The sequence below is a fragment of the Triticum dicoccoides genome, chromosome 1B, assembly GCF_002162155.2.
Source record: "Triticum dicoccoides isolate Atlit2015 ecotype Zavitan chromosome 1B, WEW_v2.0, whole genome shotgun sequence".
Lineage (NCBI taxonomy): Eukaryota > Viridiplantae > Streptophyta > Magnoliopsida > Poales > Poaceae > Triticum > Triticum dicoccoides.
In genome coordinates this window covers 588837617-588855910 of record NC_041381.1, presented here as the reverse complement: position 1 = coordinate 588855910, position 18294 = coordinate 588837617, and the positions used below count along the sequence as shown (strand labels likewise).

The 18294-nt window shown below is 47.1% G+C and overlaps 2 protein-coding genes across 3 annotated transcripts; one reads left to right on the top strand and one right to left on the bottom strand.

Moving 5' to 3' along the window:
• The first annotated feature begins 8637 nt into the window (after positions 1–8637).
• On the top strand, positions 8638–13698 carry LOC119348933 (outer envelope protein 39, chloroplastic-like). 2 transcript variants are annotated; one of them, XM_037616937.1, is made up of 11 exons: positions 8638–8733; positions 8861–8927; positions 9025–9057; positions 9248–9392; positions 10630–10788; positions 10869–10939; positions 11020–11098; positions 11178–11293; positions 11367–11514; positions 12394–12463; positions 13213–13698. In XM_037616937.1, the coding sequence occupies exons 1-11, from the start codon at positions 8700–8702 to the stop codon at positions 13374–13376; spliced, it is 1086 nt and encodes a 361-aa protein (XP_037472834.1). In that variant the 5' UTR covers positions 8638–8699; the 3' UTR covers positions 13377–13698. The 2 variants fall into 2 exon arrangements, with proteins under 2 accessions (XP_037472834.1, XP_037472833.1); XM_037616936.1 differs by having other exon boundaries at positions 9022–9057.
• A 1321-nt stretch (positions 13699–15019) lies between these two features.
• On the bottom strand, positions 15020–16163 carry LOC119348932 (protein LURP-one-related 5-like). The gene has a single exon (XM_037616935.1). The coding sequence runs from the start codon at positions 16071–16073 to the stop codon at positions 15345–15347; it is 729 nt and encodes a 242-aa protein (XP_037472832.1). The 5' UTR covers positions 16074–16163; the 3' UTR covers positions 15020–15344.
• Positions 16164–18294: the final 2131 nt, after the last annotated feature.

Here is an 18294-nt window from a genome sequence, read left to right as displayed (position 1 = left end):
CTTGGGGCAGTTCCGCTTCCAGTGACCAGTCCCTTTGCCGTAGAAGCACTCGGTCTTAGGCTTAGGTCCAGACTTGGGATTCTTCACTTGAGCAGCAACTTGCTTGCCGTTCTTCTTGAAGTTCCCCTTCTTCCCTTTACCCTTTTTCTTGAAACTAGTGGTCTTGTTTGACCATCAACACTTGATGCTCCTTCTTGATTTCTACCTCCGCAGCCTTTACCATCGCGAAGAGCTCAGGAATTGTTCATCCCTTGCATACTATAGTTCATCACGAAGCTCTTGTAGCTTGGTGGCAGTGATTGAAGAATTCTGTCAATGACACTATCATCAGGAAGATTAACTCCTAGTTGAATCAAGTGGTTATTATACCCAGACATTTTGAGTATATGTTCACTGACAGAACTATATTCCTCCATCTTGGAGCTATAGAACTTATTGGAGACTTCATATCTCTCAATTCGGGCATTTGCTTGAAATATTAACTTCAACAGCTGGAACATCGCATATGCTCCATGACGTTCAAAACGTCGTTGAAGTCCCGGTTCTAAGCCGTAAAGCATGGGACACTGAACTATCAAGTAGTCATCAGCTTTGCTCTGCCAGACTTTCACAACATCCGGTGTTGCTCCTGCACGGGTCTTGCACCTAGTGGTGCTTCTAGGATGTAATTCTTCTGTGCAGCAATGAGTATAATCCTCAAGTTACGGACCCAGTCCGTGTAATTGCTATCATCATCTTTCAACTTAGCTTTCTCAAGGAACGCGTTAAAATTCAATGGAACAACAGCATGGGCCATCTATCTACAACAACATAGACATGCAAAATATTATTAGGTACTAAGTTCATGATAAATTAAAGTTCAATTAATCATATTACTTAAGAACTCCCACTGAGATAGACATCCCTCTAATCATCTAAGTGATCACGTGATCCAAATCAACTAAACCATGTCCGATCATCACGTGAGATGGAGTAGTTTTCAATGGTGAACATCACTATGTTGATCATATCTACTATATGATTCACGCTCGACCTTTCGGTCTCAGTGTTCCGAGGCCATATCTGCATATGCTAGGCTCATCAAGTTTAACCTGAGTATTCTGCGTGTGCAAAACTGGCTTGCACTCGTTGTATGTGAACATAGAGCTTATCACACCCGATCATCACATGGTGTCTCGGCACGACGAACTTTCGCAACGGTGCATACTCAGGGAGAACACTTGTACCTTGAAATTTAGTGAGAGATCATCTTATAATGCTACCATCGAACTAAGCAAAATAAGATGCATAAAGGATAAACATCACATGCAATCAATATAAGTGATATGATATGGCCATCGTCATCTTGTGCCTTTGATCTCCATCTCCAAAGCACCGTCATGATCACCATCGTCACCGGCGCGACACCTTGATCTCCATCGTAGCATCGTTGTCGTCTCGCCAACTATTGTTTCTATGACTATCGCTGCCGCTTAGTGATAAAGTAAAAACAATTACAGGGCGATTGCATTGCACACAATAAAGCAACAACCATATGGCTCCTGCCAGTTGCCGATAACTCTGTTACAACACATGATCATCTCATATAATAAAATTTAGCATCATGTCTTGACCATATCACATCACAGCATGCCCTGCAAAAACAAGTTAGACGTCCTCTACTTTGTTGTTGCAAGTTTTACGTGGCTGCTATGGGCTGAGCAAGAACCGTTCTTACCTACGCATCAAAACCACAATGATTTTTCGTCAAGTATGTGTTGTTTTAACCTTCAACAAGGACCGGGCGTAGCCACACTCGATTCAACTAAAGTTGGAGAAACTGACACCCGCCAGCCACCTGTGTGCGAAGCACGTCGGTAGAACCAGTCTCGCATAAGTGTACGCGTAATGTCGGTCCAAGCCGCTTCATCCAACAATACCGCCGAATCAAAGTATGACATGCTGGTAAGCAGTATGACTATTATCGCCCACAACTCTTTGTGTTCTACTCGTGCATATAACATATACACATAAACTGGCTCAGATGCCACTGTTGGGAACGTAGTAATTTCAAAATTTTCCTACGCACACGCAAGATCATGGTGATGCATAGCAACGAGCGGGGAGAGTGTGTCCACGTACCCTCATAGACCAAAAGCGGAAGTGTTATGACAACGCGGTTGATGTAGTCATACGTCTTCACGATCGACCGATCCTAGTACCGGACGTACGGCACCTCCGCGGTCTGCACACATTCAGCTCAGTGACGTCCCACGAACTCACGATCCAGCAGAGTGTCGAGGGAGAGCTTCGTCAGCACGACAGCGTGATGACGGTGATGATGAAGCTACCAGTGCAGGGCTTCGCCTAAGCACTACAATGATATGACCGAGGTGGATTATGGTGGAGGGGGGCACCGCACACGGCTAAGAGATCAATGATCAACTTGTGTGTCTATGGGGTGCTCCCCTCCCCCGTATATAAAGGAGTGGAGGAAGGGGAGAGGGCCGGCCTCCTGGGCGCGCCCAAGGGGGGAGTCCTACTCCCGGTGGGAGTAGGATTCCCCCTTCCCTAATTAGAGTAGGAGAGGGAAGGAAGGGGGAGAAGGAGAGAAGGAAAGGGGGGTCGGCCCCCTCCCAATTCAGATTGGGCTTGGGGGGGGGCACCTTGGACGCCTCCTCCTCCTTTCCACTAAGGCCCAATAAGGCCCATTGACTCCCCTGGGGGTTCCCGTAATGTCCCGGTACTCCGGTAAATGCCCGAACTCACCCGGAACCATTCCTATGTCCAAACATAGCCATCCAATATATCGATCTTTATGTCTCAACCATTTTGAGACTCCTCGTCATGTCCGTGATCATATCTGGGACTCTAAACTACCTTCGGTACATCAAAACACATAAACTCATAATACCGATCGTCACCGAAGGTTAAGCGTGCGGACCCTACGGGTTCAAGAACTATGTAGACATGACCGAGACACATCTCCGGCCAATAACCAATAGTGGAACCTGGATGCTCATATTGACTCCCACATATTCTACGAAGATCTTTATCGGTCAAACCGCATAACAACGTACGTTGTTCCCTTTGTCATCGGTATGTTACTTGCCGGAGATTCGATCGTCGGTATCTCAATACCTAGTTCAATCTCGTTACCGACAAGTCTCTTTACTTGTTCCGTAATGCATCATCCCATAACAAACTCATTAGTCACATTGCTTGCAAGGCTTATAGTGATGTGCATTACTGAGAGGGCCCAGAGATACCTCTCTGACAATCGGAGTGACAAATCCTAATCTTGATCTATGCCAACTCAACAAACACCATCGGAGACACCTGTAAAGCACCTTTATAATCACCCAGTTACGTTGTGACGTTTGGTAGCACACAAAGTGTTCCTCCGGTATCCGGGAGTTGCATAATCTCATAGTCATAGGAACATGTATAAGTCATGAAGAAAGCAATAGCAACATACTAAACGATCAAGTGCTAAGCTAACAAAATGGGTCAAGTCAATCGCATCATTCCCTAATGATGTGATCCCGTTTATCAAATGAAAACTCATGTCAATGGCTAGGAAACTTAACCATCTTTGATTAACGAACTAGTCAAGTAGAGTCATACTAGTGACACTCTATTTGTCTATGTATTCACACATGTACTAAGTTTCCGGTTAATACAATTCTAGCATGAATAATAAACATTTATCATGATGTAAGGAATTATATAAATAACAACTTTATTATTGCCGCTAGGGTATATTTCCTTCATTTTTTCATCACTGCTCTAAGAGGTGAAGCAAGTGGAATTGATCAATATGTCACAAATATTACCCAGTTGAGATGTTTAGAGCAACTTATGCTGACAATCTACCAGCTCTAGAACGCAAACAACAGTGGGACTGTGTAGATCCAGGATTCAAGTTGTGTGCTTCTGTTCAGAATAGACCACCAGGCAGACCAAGAAAGCAGAGGATAAGGTCTACCAATGAAGGAAAGGGCCTTGGTCCTAGGAAGTATAAGTGCAAGAGATGTGGAAGATGTGGACACAAAACCAAAGGCTGCAAATAATCTGTTGATCCAGCCTTTGGAGAAGGAGAGCATTGGGGAGCAGATAATGCAGATGATCATCCAACAGCTAATGAGCCGGCAGAAGCAGAAGTAGAAGATGAGGAGGAGGATGAAGAGCTAGAAGTTGATGTTCTTCAGCAGCAGATGCCACCACCAAAGGAAACCTCACATGAGGCGTCTACACAAGCTAGTGTAGTCAGGTCTATGCCAGCTACTTGTCTTAGTATTCATTCATATCTTCAACTTGTTTCAATTTTCTTTAGTTCATATCTTAAAAATTGACTAATGTTTGAACTTGTTTTAGTCCTAGAAAGAATTATAAAAGAGGAGCAGAGAGGGGAGCTTCTCAAGGTATTGCAAGCAGAAGAAAAATGTACCAGCAAGTACATTTTGCTCGGTTACTGGAAGCAGTGTTGATAGCAAGGGTGTCTCTCTAGCCAACAAAGCAACAACAGTAGTTGAAGCTCCACACACTGCCCCCAATCTAGCAAAGAACACTAGGAGCAAGGCAAAGCTGGCTCCAAACCCAGCCCAGAACACCAGGAGCAAAAACTTCAGTTTTAGTGCTTTAGTGCAAGAAACTATTATGCACTTAATGTTGTTGTGTGTGCACTGTGATACCCAGTACTTTTATGTTCTTAGTGCTTTATGCACTAGTTATGCCCCAGTGTTTGGTACATTTGGGATGATCAACTTCTTAATGCTTTATGCACTAGTTATGCTCAATGTTTGGTACATTTGTGATGATCAGCTTCTTCTTCTTAATGCTTTGAGCTCACTATTTTTGGCATCAGTTTGTTGTTGATCTACTTTGGCATAGTTTTGTCATCGATGTCGTCGACGACAAAAACTACATCTACTTTGGCATAGTTTTGTCATCGATGTCGTCGACGACAAAAACTACATCTACTTTGGCATAGTTTTGTCATCAACGTCATCGACGACAAAAACTACATCTACTTTGGCATAGTTTTGTCATCGACGTCATCGACGACAAAAACTACATCTACTTTGGCACAATTCTGTCTCAAGCAGCAACTACTTTGCATCCATCCACACCATCTTCTAGTTTGCAGAAACAAAATAGCATGTTCATCTTGACCACAACAGTGCATCATCATCTTCAAATACATCATACTAGGTTCTCAACAAGCAAAAACTGATACAACTACAACACAAACAGCAGTACAACACAAATTCCTACAAAACAACAATGCTAAAATAAGCATCATCTCATCTCTTCCTCTCAGCTTCTTCTTCAAAACAAGATTCTTTCTTGACAACTCTAGGTTTTCCTTCTTCACTTTGTGACCTTTGATCCAGCTCTGTTCTACCTCTGCGTGCAAGTCTTCAAAAGCCAAGGCAACACGCAATGGAGGAGGAGGATCAACCCAAACCACCCACTGACACTCCTGTGGTAACTGATTGCACATCACATTAACCAAAAAAATCATATTTCATAAACAAGAACTAAAAGATGAGATGCTCAAATTCACAAACTCTTACATCTAAAGGACACCCTAAAAACCGGCGGCCAGTGCTTGCCCCTCCCCAGGAAACACGGCGGGCTGGAACAAGGTCGTGACTAGGGCAACGATGCTTTGAACGATACTCCAATCCACAATATGTGTCATCGGGAAGATAGAACTCGGAGACGAGCTACACAATCCCGACCCCATCAACCTAAACCAAATGGAAGGGAAGGAAGGTCAAAATTCCCCCCAAATATCACAAACCCTAGAAACCCTAGCATGAAATGGGGGTGGAGGAAGGCGCACAAGCTGATGTTCACTCACCTCATCGGCCACCTGCGAGTAGTTGGACGAGCCCGAGCTCGCCGTGCTGCGCTGCTCCATCCTCTTCCTCGTTAGGCCTCGCCTCGCTGGCTTTGCTCCTCTGTTTTGCTCAGCATGAGCTCACTAAGGACGAAAGGGTACTAAGTCTAGCACCGACAGGGGCAAAAATGTCCAAAATCTAGCGCCGCTTACGGTCAAACGGTGCTGACTGGACGGAGCCGTGCCGAAAGGGCAAAAGCAAAAGACAAGCAAACTGAATTGGGCAAGACCACGTGTTTTCCAAAACTAGGGGCAATCCTGACGAGTGGTACCCAACTAAGGGTATAAAACCGATTATCCCTTTAATTTTTAGATCACCATTATTTTCTGGCACACTGTTAACATGGTGATCACCAGAAATACATTTTAGCTGATCATTTACTGTTCTTGGTGCGTGGAATTTTGGATGATGTTGCTAAACTCTGTGGAAGAATGAGCAAGTCAAAACATTTCTAGGATCAATCCTCTGGGGAGCGAAACATGCCGATCGCACTCACGTCAGAGGAGTGCATTGTGCCTGCCACACTCAACTCGGTGCAGCGCATGGTGATGGCCAAAGTTCTAGTACTTCAGGTTTTGTTTGTCTAACTGAACCGCGTATGAGATTTTGTTTTGTCAATTTTGGCAAAGGAAGTGATTTCCTTTAGTAGTGCCAAATTTGTTCCGAAATCCGAAGTGAATGATGTACGGAATGGAGTGTCATCCGGTGAAGCAACATCTTTAAGGACTAGGGTAAACTGATTGTATGTCATGACCTTTACCTGAAAGGCTTCGGAACAATATACTCACATTCATGTATTGCATTTTTTAAGTTGGAGAATATCATTCGAGAAAATAAGAACTCCTGAAACTGACAGGCGGGGTGGCACTGCTAGCTGCAGTGCACCTGCTCCTGGATGATCACTCAAGTTTATATTTGTCTGCAACTAGAAAGAGAATGTTGAAGGAAGTTTTGCAACCTCTTGATTGTGATTTTGCCATGATATGTCTTGTTGTGGTTTCATAAACTGAACAATCTTCAAAATGCCCAAATGTCTTTTCATATTCAAGTTGTACTTTCATTGAATATATTGCCATCAATTCCACAGATTTCTACTCACTTTGTTGTTCGGCACTGTTGAATTAACAGAGTCCATAAGGCATATGATTTTATTTTGTACGCTCACCCTAGATGCCACCACACAATTACAGCTTATAATTACCGGTTCTTTTAGAATTAAATGGAAGTACATACTGATTTCTTTCACAAGAAATGGAGAGTTTACAAAGAGTCCATGGAAGAAATCTACATGCCATCATGAGGGAAGAGGGACCTACGGTATGGGATGCCGAAGAGTGTAAATTGTAGTTATATTTTCTTCTTGAAACATATATTTTTTCTTGTGATCAATTATGTTGTACACTGAAATCATGTTGTATACTATAATCATGTTGTCTTAGGAAGTATCAAGCTAGAATTAGCTTGTCCAATGACTCAATATGTTTAACAATGGGGGTTTGATAGGATTAAGTAGATTTAATGTTCACTGTTTACAACCTATCACAGACCAAATGGATGAAACATTATATTATTATTTTTATGCGGCAACGTGGCGACCATTTAAATTATAGTATATGTTTTATTAACATTTTCTGTCTCTTCAAGTTGATGACATCCTATTGAACTGGCAACCACTTTTTTGTTCCTTTTCTTTCTTCACCCTTTCAATCTCCTCCTATATCGATCGCCTAGCTTGAACGAAATCATTACTTTCACTCACTAAGACTAGGGAGTGAGCATATTAGATGTATTTTTTGTCTTTTTATATGTGTAGGCAGTGAACACAATGGAATGCACACCCCCGTTATTTCTCATTATAGTTAAAAATGGCGCAAATTACTTCGGCAAATAGATGAACGATTCGATCACATTGCCCCTTGAGGCACTGGACTGCTGTTGACAATTGAGTGCAAGTTTCATGGCAAACTAGCTCCTATAAATTGAGTCACTCTGAGCAGTGCTGGAGCCACAAACCAACCATATGCCCTGGCTCTGGTGGCTCTCTCGGTGGCGAAGGCAACGCACTGGCAAGGGCCAAGATTTCCTCCATAATCCCACATGTGTGCATATATGTCCTTGTGTTTGTGCTATTAACCTCCTAGAATTTAGGGAAAAACACCCTTTGAATTATAATAATTATTTTAGAACGGAGAAACTATTTAGTATACTTTAATCCTATTTATCAAAAACTTGGTCTCTAAACGTTGATTCCCAGCTACACTACACATTAACTCTGTTGGATCTTTTGAAGAAGGCGACAAAAATTTCAAGCCATCCTACTTTATAAAGATCTGGCTGGCAAAAAATGTAAATACAAAAGCTATTAAAGTTTGAATAGATGCTAGCCTACACCGGAGGCGGAGCCTAACCTATACATCTTGCGACTTGGGTAGACTCTCGAGAGTCGAGAGAGGGGCGGAACTGAGAGAATGAGAGAGGTGAAATGAAAACCCTAGACGATATAGGATAGGATCTATTGAAGGCTACGAAAAGTTTTTTCGAGCCACGGCTAAAGAAGAGAAAAGAATTTCGAGCCACTCCACTTTGTACGAGGCCCTAGGCAAAAAAACGAAAGAGGAAAGCGATTAAAAATTCGGCAGGACGCGACGGTGGTACCCCGACCGAAGCAATCCCAGTGCCTGCCGCCTCTCCCTCCGCCCCACGCAAGGCACCCGACCCGACCTCCCGCTCAAAAATCCCCCACACCCCACCCCCGTCCCCCCTCCGTCGCATGAGCCGGCCCGCCTCCCAGTCCCACCGGCGTCTGCAGCCATGGGAGCCCAGCAGAGCGTCAATGCCGGCAAAGGTCCGTGCCCCCATCATCTCCCCTCTCCTCGCGGCCTAGCTCGATCCCTACCTCTCCCCCTCCGCCGTTTTGTCGGGAACCGTAACCTTCCGCGCGCGTCGCTAATGTGTTTGTGTGAATGCCGCAGCCAAGGTGGATTTGCACGTCGACCTCACCCACATGCTCTGCGAGGCGCTCCTGCTGCCGCCCCTGAGGTGCTCGGCCTTTTGCCTCCACGGCCGATTGGTCGGTTTTCTTGCGGACCTTGGATTGCTGACCGTGTTGTTCTCCTGGTTTGTTTCTTTTCAGCAGCTCCAGCGCCACCATCTCGCAAATCGTCGGAAGGTTCTCATTCCGTTGTTGCAATTTTATCTTCATATGCTTTCCAGAATTCACGCAGGCATATTCGGCTGATTCCTGCGCGTGCTGGTGTATTTCACTTCACACGCGTCCCAGAACACCTGCCATGGCTTATGAGTGGTTACTGCTTGAACTTTGCACCATTTTGTTCTGAGTTGTGAAGTTTGGTCTGCAGGATCTCCCTCAAACACCCGAGCCTATTTGGGAGGAGTGAGAAGTTGGACGTGATTCTGGATAAGGGTGTCAATGACTCTAATGTTGTTGTTGCCTTTAGACGCCCTAGGCCCGAATGGTTATCGCAGCAGTCGTTTGTCATTCAGGTCTGCGTTCTGTCTGATTGTATCTCGGCTTCTTAACTGAGCCTTCTGTCTGAAATTGAATATATATGCTGCAGGCTATAGCATAAACATGGTAATAGTGTTTTAAATTGTTGCTAAGCAATTTAGACTCCTTTGATCTTGTTAACAGTACTCATTTCTCATTTTCGTCGTTGGTCCTCTTAACATCTCTTCTATAGTAGATGTAGCAGTAGAGTGGTGGATACAATATCATGAGAAATAGGAAAATTTTAAACTCAAACATCAGATGGCATATTTATTACATGACTAATCACTGTAAACAACGTAAGGTTCTCAAGTTAATTTTGTTTTCCTGAGCACAGAGAGATACCCTGTCTTCTTTGATCAAAATCAAAATAGGGTCTGGAGTTACCCAAGAAACATTGAAAAACCTGAAACAAAGCATACTAAGTACAGCAACACACCAGTATACACTGAGATTGAGACAAATGTTTGGCAGAAAGGAGTAAAACCACACCTTCTGCAGCACACATTCTCACTATCATTGTTGTGTGATGGGCCTGCAACTCAAATACTCAATGCTGTGTCTTGTTCCTGATTGGAATGGAGAATCGATTATTAGGCCTCTCTAGTTGCATGTGTGGGCTATGGACCTGCCCTACTTTACTTGTTGCCAGTGCTTGCAACCGACCTGAGGTAGCTGCCCTGGTATGCTGGGGCATCGGCTTCACCAGTGTCTGAATCTGTAATGGAAGTATTAAGCAGAAGACGTTATCCGCCGTAGTAATTCTAGCAATTAATGGTTCCATTGTCTTGTAAGTTGATTGGTTTAGTGACCACCTTATCCTAGAATAGGTTTGCCCATCATAAGACCGTCCCATGACTGTTGGTGTTGGTGTGAGGACACCATCCCTCATCTTGTGTTAATTTTGTGCTTGTGAGGGATAAGGTGGTGATGGACCAATCCATTCCACCCTTCAAACAAAACAAGTGGGTTACGTTTGGAGTTAGGATTGGATGGTCCATTCACCTTTTGGTTCCCCAAGCCAACCCCCCTGTTAATGCGCCCGTACCATACATTCGGCTTGATCTTTGTCATATTACTTCCATTATGAATGGTTACCTTTCATGCAAGTTGATCGGGTAATTATTTTTATGAAGTATGTAAGCATGAACTTGTGAAAAGTGGTTACGAGTTGTATGCTGTCTTTTCTGTTCACACACCTTTTCTTGTTTGCGTGCTGGTTTGAGCCATCAGCACTCGATGACACCAGAAATTGCGGTGCATGGTTTTCCGGCTGACAACTTCACACGGTCAGGGAGCAGAGGGGTAAATCTAAGCCGGTTGTCGCTTGGGGTGGAGATTAATGAACCGACAACATCAAAATGGACTTCTGGAACCAGTGTTAAGTTTGAGGTGAGCATCTAGTCAAACCCAGTTGTTTGCATCATCTTCATGTTGTACAATTTCTCTTATCAGATGTCCTTTCCCTCCAGCATATCCGTCCTGTTAATAATGATGGGCGCTCAATAGCTAGGGACCACGAAGGTTTTCCCCTAACATGCAGGTGATAACAGTATTTCTTTGGATGTGCCCTTTGATATAATAAAAAGAAGTCTCATTGTTTAATGTTCTTTTATGATGCAGTGGTAACCTCCATGACAACATGATTATCTTGAAGCAAGAGTCTGGTTATGCGGATGTTAAGGATAATAGCTTCTTAAGAGTAAGTTTGTGTTTATTTCATCTCCATCAATCCTTGACTTGACTGTAACTCCATCTTATCCTATAGCTCCCAATGACAGGTTAATTTCCAAATGGAACAAGGATTGCCACTTGTACCAAAATCACTGACTTTTAACAGAGTTAAATGTGCTGTTTCGAAAGGCATTAAATTGGGGCCAACATTTTTGGTTACTAGGTACTGCATCTGTCTACTGTACTGCAGTAACACTCTCTCTATGAAAGTTAGCTAATCTCTTCCTATACTGCAGCTTGACAGGCGGTTCCATTGTGGGCGACATGGCACCGTATCAAGCATTTGCAATAGGTGGACTTGGTAGTGTACGGGGTTATGGCGAGGGTGCAGTTGGTTCAGGAAGACTGTGCCTAATTGGTAACTGCGAATATACGGTTCCTTTGGTATGTAAAACAACAAGCCATATATAATCCCGAAAACAGTTTATGCAGTCCTAAGTCAAACTTGGTAATCCAAGAACCAGAAGTAGCTAGAAGTTGCATCGAAACATGAAAGGGATAACAAAATGCAATCAAATAGATGTGTACATATTTACCTGGACTTCTTTTCTTTTCTTCTTGTTACCATTATTAATTTATGTGTCTTATGCAATATCATATACGGGTCAATTTATGGGATGATAGGTGGTGCGTGCATGCAAGAGAAATATATCAGATACTGCAATGGACTGCGATGAGGAATTCATAATCGAAGGATGCAGTTTTAGGGTTGAAGTTCAGAAGTTCACATACATGGGAATTTCTGTCTTCTAATAAACCTGCTGAATCTTGATAATGGAAGAAAGAGAAATTCAAACTATATTATTGGAATATAATATGAAGGCCTGCAATTGGTTCTTCTTAGAGAATTAGCAAGTCCTGTCTCTCTAAAACAAGTTAACATAAATTTTGGTTCTTAGTAGATGACTTTATCCATTTTATATTTCTATGGTAGTTGACCAGCGCAAGTTTCATCAGATCTGCATAAAATGGAACCAAAGTTCTGAAGAAATCATGTGGCCATATCATTTTCAGTCCTTTAAATGCAACGAGCACATTTCCTGTGGGACAGAAATAATTGTCTTGGGAATGTTCTAGTAGAAAGCGAACTCACTGTTGGTGCTGTCACTTAATGTCTTCCCTAGATGTGTATTTGACTATTAAAGCATCCTCCAGACCTCCACCAAATGAAACCCATACCGGTTGATATTGAGTTGATCTTCTTGTGGTAGTCTTGTCCATTTGGGTTATCAATAAAATACTGAAACGTCTGTTTCTGTGAAGGCAAAGAATCTTGAAGGGTCTCTTTTCATGGACTGTGGTAGTGATTTAGGATCTGCTCGCCATGTTCCTGGTAAGGGCTTCGCTTCATCTTTGCATACCTGAGTATTTCTATTTGCCTTTTTTTTCTCAAAATAAAATAAAAATCTGATTGCAACTAGAAGAAAATGAGGCTGATATGCTTAAGCTTTTCTGATGTTATTAAAAAGGAGCAGTATATTTCCTAAAGTAAAAATAAGGGGATTGATTTGCAGTCGCTCACTACTCAGCTACACCAAATTTGTGCAGTTCCGTGTCTGGGGAAAGCACGCACGCATTCCACAAAAAGTTAGAGCTTACTATAAAATTTGGTTTGGATTTACAAATTTAGTATTGCAGTAGAAGCTTAAATAATTAATTCTGGCATTCTGTGTGGGATAACTAAGATCAAGATGTCTCTGCGGTGGAAAATCACGCAAATATTTCATTGATGTGATGTATCAACCAATATAAATTGAACTAAAGTAAATCAACACATCATCTGATTTGACTGAAGGAGTTAAGCTTATCAACATAAGGACAATGCGATTCACATCAGCATACTGTACCATAGAGCACACATTGGACAAGAGTTATAGTAGAGTCCTCAAACTTCTTTTTGGACGCATGCCCACTCCCGAACTCCCAGTTATGAAACATTTTGTGCAACATATCAATGCTGAGTTGCATTTGATGTTTCTTTTCATCATATCTCAGTATGATAGTATTTCCTTGACCATACTCATTCCGTCCTGCTGTGATTTTTTGTTCGATGATCATTCAGCATTCACTAAATGATGGCAGGCAATCCAGCTCTTCGGCAAGGGAAACCGGGATTTGGTGTCGGGTTTGGATACGGCGTCCACTTCAACACGGACATAGGCCAAATCCGGGTCGACTACGCCATGAACGCCTTCAGTCGCAAGACCTTCTACTTCAGCATCAACACTGGCGGTGCTGGCTCATAGATCACCAAGAACATACCTGACATAGCATAGAGTTACAAGCCATGACATGCGATCACCTCTCCGCAGTTTTCCATTCCAACATGCCTCGGCGCAACAGGCCGGTGCCCGAGGCGTTAGAGGGTTGTACAGTCGAGGTTGTCGTTATCTCCTGCCGGATGCTGAACGGACAGGCCATGAGAATGTGAGATGACATGTGCAGAGAGCAAAGCTGTGGCTGAAGGTGCCCCCATACCGTCTTATTCTTTGCTAGGATAAAAATGCATCATCATCCATGGGAGATGCTCAAGCTGAGCGAGAATAATATTTAATTTTTTATTCTTTCTTTTTCTTGTATATTTTTCATGAACTGTACAGCGTTAGGAGGAGCTGTCTGATTTGCCGCCACACTTTTCCGGCCCAACGTCGTCGCAATCATCGGTAATTTGACCTGCCTTGTGGTTGGGATGCGCTGATGTTGCCATACACAGTACATTTCACCAACCAACCAAGCGATGGCAGGCCTTCACCGGTGCACTGCTCGCGCCGAAAGGGAAGGAGATATTGTAACGATTGTCCTATTTTGCCAAATCGATTGCTTTCCACAGGAGAGGTTGCACGTTTAATTTCTCGGCCTGAAAGCTCCAGCTTCGCTTCACTGCCACACAAACTGGTTTCCAGTTTCCAATTTGCTGACCCTGAATTTTGAAAATGCGTACGCATTGTAGCGTGGTAGTTCAGGTGGACCACCGAAATTATACGAGGCAATCGAGACTGAAGATGGCGCACTCGGCTTTGGTTTATGCCAATGTTTTCTGATACTCGTATCATGTGACACATGTGATAAGCAATCCAAACTATTAAAAGAAAGTTTCATGATAGTCTTCTTTTCTGAAAATTTGATCTTGCAATTTACGCAGAAGTAAATTTGCTGTCACTGGTAATTCAGCTTCTACTAGTATGGAGTACCTCTTAATTCCATGAGTCATGAACGGTTAGATCCAATCACATAGATGTTACTCTCTCTGTAAAGAAATGTATGAGCGTTTACGGAGGGAGTAATTTACAAGTCAGGAGCTATTGGAACCAGTAGCATGACCAAACCCTAATATTTTGTAGGTAGATGGGATCTCTTAACATCGCTTAATTTCTCAGTCCGAAAGCACCGCCTTCTCTTCACTGCCACACAGCTTTGTTCCCAGTTTCCAACTTGCTGACTCTGAATTTCAAAATATGCGCACCTCGTGGTGAGGCAGCTCAGGTGGATCACCAATATTATAGTACGAGGCAATCGAGATACAAGACAAATAGACAATGCAGTCGGCACTGGTTTGTACCATCGTTTCTGGATGAATTGCAGTCAATGTTTTGAAAATTTGACTGCAAAATTTTACTAAGTGTTTGGATTTATCACATTAGAGTGGTTCCGGTGAATTCAATGTCACTAGTAATTCAGCGCGCGCAGTTACGCTTTGCACCAAATACTCCCTCCGTTCCTAAATATAAATCTTTGAAGAGATTTTACTATGGACCACATACGGAGCAAAATGAATGAATTTACACATAAAATGCATCTATATACATCCGTATGTGGTCCATAGTAAAATACCTACAAGAACGGAGGGAGTATATCGCAGTTACCCTCTGCACTAGACATACTCGCTTAATTTGCAGAAGTCATGAGCGAGCTATTGGATCCAATCGCGTGGATCCGAATCTTCAGCAGGTACAGAAGACTTCCATAACACTGTGTTCAATAATTCCAGATAGTACTACTATATAATTTATCAAAACTAATGTAATAATCAAACAGTGCAGTGCAGTGCAGATCTTGTCCATGTTCACTCAAAGCTACAATCTCGATCCAAGCTTTGCTTGCTAGGCAACAATGCCAGCCAGGAGTCCGCGAGATGCGCATCACAGAGCAAGCGAAGCAAGCGACGATCCTGCCTGCGTTGCGTGAGCCAAAAGAGGGACAGAGCTCGAGGCCTGCTACACCGGCGAGGTGGCCTCGAGGAGCAGCTCCTCGCCGAGGACGCCGTCGAGCTCGTCCCCGGTGATGCGGCCGAGCACGAGCACGATCCCCATGGCGAAGGCGGCGTCGAAGCCCGCGCGCACCCACAGCACGAACACGTCCCGGCCCAACACCACGTGCGCGCCCTCGTCCACCTTCCTGCGCACCTCTGCCACCACCGTCTCCTGATCCTCCCCCTCCTCCACCTCGCCCGCGCCGCCGGAGGAGGCCACCGCCACGAGGCGGCAGCACCGCCTCGGGAACGACCCGTCGACGCGGAACTCCTTGGGGGAGGCGGGGGCGGCATGGGCGGGGGCGAGGAGGTCGACGAGGACCCCGGCCCCGGCGCCGAGGATGGAGGAGCGGCGCGCGGAGAAGAGCGGCTTGGCGCCCGCGGCGCCGCCGTCGCCCAGGAAGCCGTCCCAGCGGTGGTGCAGGCTGGGGCGGCGGCGGCGAACGGTGAGCACGGGGTCCCCCGCGGCGCCCAGCAGCGCCAGGTCCCCGGCCGCCGCGCCCCCGCCGCAGGCGCCTCCCCGGCCGTACGTCTCGAGGCGGAAGGCCAGCGCGCCCGTGCGGTGGTCGTAGGCCTCCAGCCCGTCCCCCGGGGAGAAGAGCGTGGTCTTCCGCACCGTCAGCTCCCTGTCCTCCATCTCGCAGTGCTCCTCCCCCACCACCACCGTCGCCGCCGGCGCCTCTCCCCACTTCATCCCTCTCTCGTTCTCGCTCTCGGCCTCGGCTAGCTTGGCTCTTGTCTGGCTGTCTGTCTCGCCGCGCGTAGAACGAGGTGGTAAATAGCGTGGGCGGTGGTGCGCGTCGGCTAGCTTCTCTCTCTCTCTCTCTCTCTCTCTCGGTGGGTTCCGGGTTCGTGGGGCCGGGCCAGCACCGGGCCCACGGGCCCACCCCACGAGCGGGCACCACAAGATGGTGGCGGGGCGGAGGGACGGCGATGGATAGGGGATTCGCCGTGCGCCCGGGGGCGGTGGGCAAGTTCGTTGTCCAAGCTTTGGCCTGTTTGGAAGGGGGGAAAGGGACCCGACTGAGACCGCGCGGGAAAGCAAAGGAATAAGAGGAATAATGGGCTGGGCACGGTCGGCAGGTGATGTTGGAGGATAACGTAATTAGGAGGCGATTGTGATCGTAACCGAACGAGCTGGATCACGATCGTGGTTGGATTGGATTGGATTGGATTGGATGGAGTTCGGGCTGGATGGAATGTTTGCTTGCGTTTCTCTCCTCCTCCTCGTACCGTACCGTACCGTATCGTGCAAAGGTGCTGGGAGTAGGAGCAGGCAGCGAGAGGTTCAGATAAGATTGTTTAGGACGCTGAGATTACGTATGAGCCTGCGAGTAGGGTTGGTCGCTGACACGAACTGACTGAACTATCGAGGTCGACGCCGTGTGACGCATGGGCATGGGCACGCCGGACGGACGGAAGGCGGCAGTGCGACGAACACCGCAACGCTCCGCTCGGCTCCGCGATTCGGATTCGATTCTTTCTTTTTGGGGTGCGAGGGATGGGGCGGGCGGAGGCTTGGGAAGGAAAGATTCTTCCGCCTGACGCGGAGAGACCCACGCAAAGGATCGGATCGGCTGCCCGTCGGCGTCGGCGCGACGGCCACGTCGTCCGGACGGAACCTTGGGTCTTGTCCTCTCTCTCTCTCTACGGTGGGCGACGCGTAGACGAATAGTATCAGAGAGAGCACGGCTATCAACAAAGGGAATGCGCATCAACAAAGGGAATCCGCTTTTTGTTCGTTTGGGTCGGCCGCCCGCCCGGCGTCCATCCTCTTTTAGGTCAACTCCACCGCGCGACCCCATCCTGTCCGGTCCTGTCCGTTTGGGGCAAAAGGGACAAAGGAGGCGGCCCAGCGCGCGACGGCCCGGACCCATCTTGTCAGTTTTGTGTCCGGGCCGATCCATTTCGAGCGCAAACTTGCGCCGAGTTTGGGTCGCGGCGGACACCAAACGGACGCGCGCCTCGTCCGCGTCGGGGCCGCGTGGCAGGCGGCCACCTACCTTCCACCGGCCAACATCAATGCGCACGAGCGGGCGGCCCCACCTGTCATCCGCACGTCGACCGGTCGCCGTCCTTCTTTAAGTGGGAAGCGTGGACGGATCGTCGTCCACACTGCCCCACGCCACCCCGCGGCCTCCTCGAAACCCGGCAGCCCCTGCTCCCAAACCCTAGCCAAGAAACTCGCCGGCCGGCCGCCCTCAACCATGGGCCTCTGGAACTACGGCCGGAAAGGCAAGCACGACGGCGAGGCAGGTTCCTCGCCGGGGCGCCGCCGCGGCTCGGTGAAGAAAGAGGAGCCCGCGTCGCCGTCGCCACCATGCCGGGCCCCCGCGCCGCCCGCCTTCTCCATCGCGCCCACGTCCGCCGGCGAGCGCGACCGGCATTACATCCGCGCGTCGGTGTGCCGCCGTTATTGGGAGACGAGGACGCCGCTCCCCTGGAGCGACGTCTATCTCCCCAATAACTGGCATCTCTTCGCCGACCGGGTCCCCATCCCGCCGGTCCCGATGAGCGGCCGTGCGCGCGACGAGGAGATCGAGCGCCGCCGCCGCCTCCTCCCGAACGACCTCTTCTACGACGCCAGGTATGCCCCCGACTCCGGCCTCTGGGACACCTGGTTTTGTGACGAGCACGACACCAGGCGCGCGTCGTTCTTCGCCGGCACCTCGACGGGGATGCGGCGGCCACGACAGGAGCGCGGGCGTAGGCGGGTGCGCAGCGTCACGCCCACGCCGTCGCCTTCGCCGTCTCCATCGCCACCATCACCACCTCGCATGACGGAGGAGGAGGAGGCCCGTCTCGTTGCGCGCGTCATGGAGGACTCCATGCGCACGCACGACGAGCGCCAGTGGGAGGGCCTCGAGGAGATGCTGGCCCGCTCTGCCGCCGGCGAGGTCGCCATCCCCGAGCTC